A 4,485-nucleotide genomic window follows, 5' to 3' on the forward strand; every position below is an offset into this window, starting at 1 on the left:
TTTTTGTTGTTTGTTTTTTTTTTTTTTTTTTGGGGGGGGGGGGGTTGTAACTCTTTACTTGCCTTGGACCTGATTTTAAAGCAGACCTATAAGGCCTCGCTGCTTCTGCTGTTGGAGCCCCCTGGCCCAAAATGCCCCTCTGAACAGCTCCATTCACCTGCCAACGCAGAGTACTGGTTGAAATTGGGAGGGTAGAATATCGATGGGAGATATGTGCCTAAGTCCCTTAGACAGACTTGAAAAGCTCAGCTATTAACCTTGAGCGTAGTCAGTCACTGGTTGGTCTCATGGTGGTACTTGGCAGTGCCAGTTGTATTGGAGCTGTTTGCACAGTGGACACTTGTCCCAGTGGAAGCTGGCTGGTAGTTATGAAAACTACAGATAATGTTGATTAGAAAAAAAAATTATCACATGGCTCCTGCTCAGCTATGAATAAATCAATCAATCCAGCCACAGCTTTACTTGCCAGCTTCTTGCAGCATTGAGGTCCATGGGTTCTGCAGTGTGATGTGGCTCTCTATTTACCAGCTGTGACTGTTTTGTTTTTCTCCTACAAGAAGATGGGTGCGATAGTACCCAGCACTGAAACTCGGGTCATTCTGATTGTGTCTCACTGAGCATTTCTCTTCTTTCACTGCCCCACAGGGGATTGCTTGCTGGACCAACCCACCAAGCCCATCCCTCTGCCAGAGGACCTCCCTGGGGCCAGCTACACCCTCAACCAGCAGTGTGAGCTGGCCTTTGGCATCGGCTCCAAGCCCTGCCCCTACATGCAGTATTGCACCAAGCTGTGGTGCACAGGAAAAGCTCGGGGACAGATCGTCTGTCAGACACGCCACTTCCCCTGGGCTGACGGCACCAGCTGTGGAGAGGGAAGGTTCTGCATGAAGGGAGCCTGCGTCGAGAGGCATAACATCAGTAAGTACAGGGTGAGTACCGGCCTGCTCTGTGCTGGGGGGTGTCAGTGGGGAGGCCAAGGCAACTCACATGAAGGCTGCAGCTTGGGCTGAAGAGTGCAATATGGAGCTTGTAGACCTATCTGCACTGAACCCTGATGCAAGCTGGCTCCCCAGAGCTCACTGCAGATGTGGTGGAAAAGAGCCTGCCAGATAGTGAGGCTTGGTATGGCACCAACCCTCTTTGATTGCAGCAGCTTGCTCAGCCCCAGGGAGATGTTTTCTAATTGCACCATGTGGCACCAGGCCCAGGAGTGTTGATTTTCATCATCCTTTAACCCACAGAAAGTGATGGTTTCCCTAGAAAGCTGTGCCATGCAGCAGTTATCTTCCACATTGGGTAACTCCAGTCTCCCTGCAAGGGGCACCCTGGTCTTGGACAGGTCACTTGTACGCTCAGTTGCCTCACTGGCCAGGCTGAGATGCGATAGAGAACAGAAGGGCCCTACTTTGCATTAGTAAGCCCTGAGGTCATTTGTGTCCGTGGCTGTTGCTGTATCAAAAGCAACTGGGGTAGAGAAGGAAGGGAATTAAACAATAAGATTTTGCCAAGGGTGTCAGGTCTTAGTTGCTGCTCTTGTGCTGCAGGAATGGGACTTCTACTGACTGCACTTTTGTTTGAGAACAGGGCTTATTCTTAATACCATTTTGCTGCTGTTGCTGGTGCCCAGTAGGCGTTTCTTCCGAATGACTTTTGTTGAGTGCAACAGCCAGAGAGGGTAGAATATTTCCCCCAGGGAAAGATCCTCTGGTCAGTCTTGGGTATGTTGTGGATCTTTCCCACTGAGTCTGGTCCACTCTGCTGAGAGCCCAGATATGGCACAACGTGCTGGTTTTGATATTGCTGCAGGGTAAAGGCGCTTTCCTCTTAACATCCCATTTCCTGGCAGGTGGATGGCAACTGGGGGAAGTGGTCACCCTATGGCCAGTGCTCTCGGACCTGTGGTGGAGGAGTCCAGCTGGCCAAGCGCGAATGCAACAATCCAGTGCCTGCCAATGGAGGGAAGTACTGTGAAGGCATCCGTGTCAAGTACAGGTCCTGCAACCTAGATCCATGCTCCGATTCAGGTAAGGCTTCCCCCAGGGAAGGGGCCAGCTGGGAGGGGAAGAACCTTTTCTGGAACTGGTTGATATTGAGGACTGTTGGTGAATTGAAAGGGCCTTTAAATAGCACCGGTAAAGAAAACGGGCAGCTGCCTGCTCCTGGAACAGCCTCTTGGCAGTGGATTCGCCATTGCGTCCATGGTGCAGTATAGCATTGAAATTAGCAGCAGCTCAGGGAGATGGAGGGGCACAGTTCAAGCACTCAAATAATGAAGTGATAACTGGACCTGTGGAATCTGCAGACATGTCCTGAAGGAGGAGCTGGGGTGTTCATGCTTCTGCCTTTGTTTTAGCCAGAAGGGAAGAAAGGGCTCCAAATATTTCAGCCATCCAATTGGTTTAGGGAGGATCTAAAGAGGAAAGTAGGCAGTAGCTTGAAGGCAGGAAGTGTCACGTCCCAGTTTTGCTCATTCATACTGACTGTTGTTGCTCTCATTCAATCCCAGCTTCTGTCTCGCTATCAGCATCTTTAATCTCAATCTTCCCAGTTCTTCTGGGATAGAAATTCTGTAGAAATCCTCAGTCTTATGGCATTTCTGTCCTGGCCTGTGAAAACCTGGTTGATGTGGCTAGAGGAGGAAAATGACTGTATCTGCAAACATGTGGCTTAAATTGTTAGATATGGAGTTAACTGGCTTATTATTTTATCTGCATCAGTCCGCTCACCTGAACTAGTGGTGTGCTCATCCCTACATTAGCCTCCAGCCTAACTCCCCCTGGTCTATCAGGGAGTGGTTACATCACTGGGGAGTAAAGCTCAGACTGAGAGTCTGTGGTTATTTTCTCTCCCCATGCACAGCAGAATGGAGAGTAGAATGTAAAAAATACGGAAAATATTCCCCCTCCCCTGCCCCCCTGCAACCCCCCCCCCCCTCCAAAAATCAGCACTTTAAATTCTTGGAGTATTTCAAACACTTTTAAACTGAGGGAAGGAAACCATGTTTTTTCAGAAAAAAAGAAATCATCAACGTTTCACACAATCAGCTACCTAATGCCACCTCCACAGCTGCTGCTACTTGCAAGGTTTGCAGACATTTTTGTTAGATGGAGGCCCTGTTTCCTTTGCTCTGCAGCCCGTGTGCTCATTTACCCCTGGGCATTAGTACAGAGTTTTACATCACATACTTAGTTGACGTAAATCAAACTTACTTAGTTAAAGCAGAAAGGGATTAGAGCAGCAGTGGGCAACACGTGGCCTGCCGGGCCATTCTATCCAGTCCGTGGGGCCCCTAAAAAATTTAGAAAATTAATATTTATCTGTCCCTAGCTGCCTGTCATGCAGCCCTTGATGGCTTGCCAAAACTCAGTAAGTGGCCCTCCACCTGAAATAATTGCCTGCCCCTGGATTAGAGAGTTGTCACCAGCAGAAAACCCGGCTCTGCCAACGTGATGCAAGGGGTCACACTCTGTCGAGGCGTGACTGCACAGTGCTCAAACCTGGAGTGCATGTCTTTCCTGCACGAGCAACAATGACAGTCTGAACTCTCCACTCCTTCCTTCCCCCTGGCAAAAGTAGAGGCCCTGTCCCAAACAGGGAGAAGTGCCAGGCACTCCACCAAATTTGCCATGGGCTTTGCTATTGACTTTCATTGGAGGAAGATCAGATACTGTGCTGATGGATGGTGGGTACTAGCAGTGCCTGAACACCTCCTTACTGTGCATGAGCATCCTGTTCCCTAGCAGGTGGAGGGCAGCATGGGGAAGTGGATAAGGCCACATCCAGACCGGCAGGCACATGCAGCTTGTGGTGCTGCAAACGTCTCTGTGGTGCCACAAGCTGCACACCCAGAATGTTAAAATGTGCTTTACACTGAGGGAAAATTTTGCTACCAGGAAATCCTGGTATAAAAAACAAAACAGAAAAAAAAAAAACCCAACAAAACCCACCATGGGGGGAAAAAACAGCATGGTGCGTGCACACAAGAAGAGCACGTGCTAGCAGACTGGGAGACTTAGTTCTCCAGGGAGATGCTCTGGCTGCCAGCCAGAGCATCTCCACTCCTCCTTTAGTTGGCACCCAGCTCCTCTAGCATGCTGGGAGCAGTGAGGAAAGTGCAGTTTCCCTGAAGTGGGGCAGTTTGCCCCACACCAAGATGCACATGCAGGGGCATGCACTGTGGCAAAAAGTAGAGGCACAAATTTGTGCCACTGTTTTTGCTGCTGCAAGTGCACATCCCTGCATATGGGGACGCACCCTGTGTCGCTGGTGTTCATGTACGTGGCAGGGAAGGTGAATGAGAGGCATGGCTGAGTGTGGTCTTCTCCTGGAATTGTACAGGGAGACAGCAAGGGCCTGGCTCTCAAGTGAGGAACTCTGAGGCCTGATGTGTGCAGCTTATGTGCAGGCCCATATGGAAAGGCATGTACAGTGAGCATTTCCTCCACCTCCACATCCCCTGTGCCAGCTAGCTCAGCTGTCTCTGCA

The 4,485-nt window shown here is 50.0% G+C and overlaps 1 protein-coding gene and 1 long non-coding RNA gene across 2 annotated transcripts in view; one reads left to right on the forward strand and one right to left on the reverse strand.

Moving 5' to 3' along the window:
* The window catches only part of ADAMTS15 (ADAM metallopeptidase with thrombospondin type 1 motif 15), a 31,753-nt gene that overhangs the window by 23,093 nt on the left and 4,175 nt on the right, over positions 1 to 4,485 (forward strand). Inside the window, exons 4-5 of the mRNA XM_019509460.1 lie at positions 646 to 929; positions 1,847 to 2,024. Coding sequence (XP_019365005.1) covers positions 646 to 929; positions 1,847 to 2,024 — 462 coding nt within the window. The remainder of the gene's footprint in view (positions 1 to 645; positions 930 to 1,846; positions 2,025 to 4,485) is intronic.
* Positions 47 to 626, reverse strand: LOC109292165. The gene is made up of 2 exons (XR_002096051.1): positions 277 to 626; positions 47 to 137 (listed from the first exon to the last, which is right to left on the reverse strand). It is a non-coding gene; the product is annotated as an uncharacterized LOC109292165 (long non-coding RNA).

The sequence above is a fragment of the Gavialis gangeticus genome, unplaced genomic scaffold (genome assembly GCF_001723915.1).
Source record: "Gavialis gangeticus isolate Ggan-Ray unplaced genomic scaffold, GavGan_comp1, whole genome shotgun sequence".
Classification (NCBI taxonomy): domain Eukaryota; kingdom Metazoa; phylum Chordata; order Crocodylia; family Gavialidae; genus Gavialis; species Gavialis gangeticus.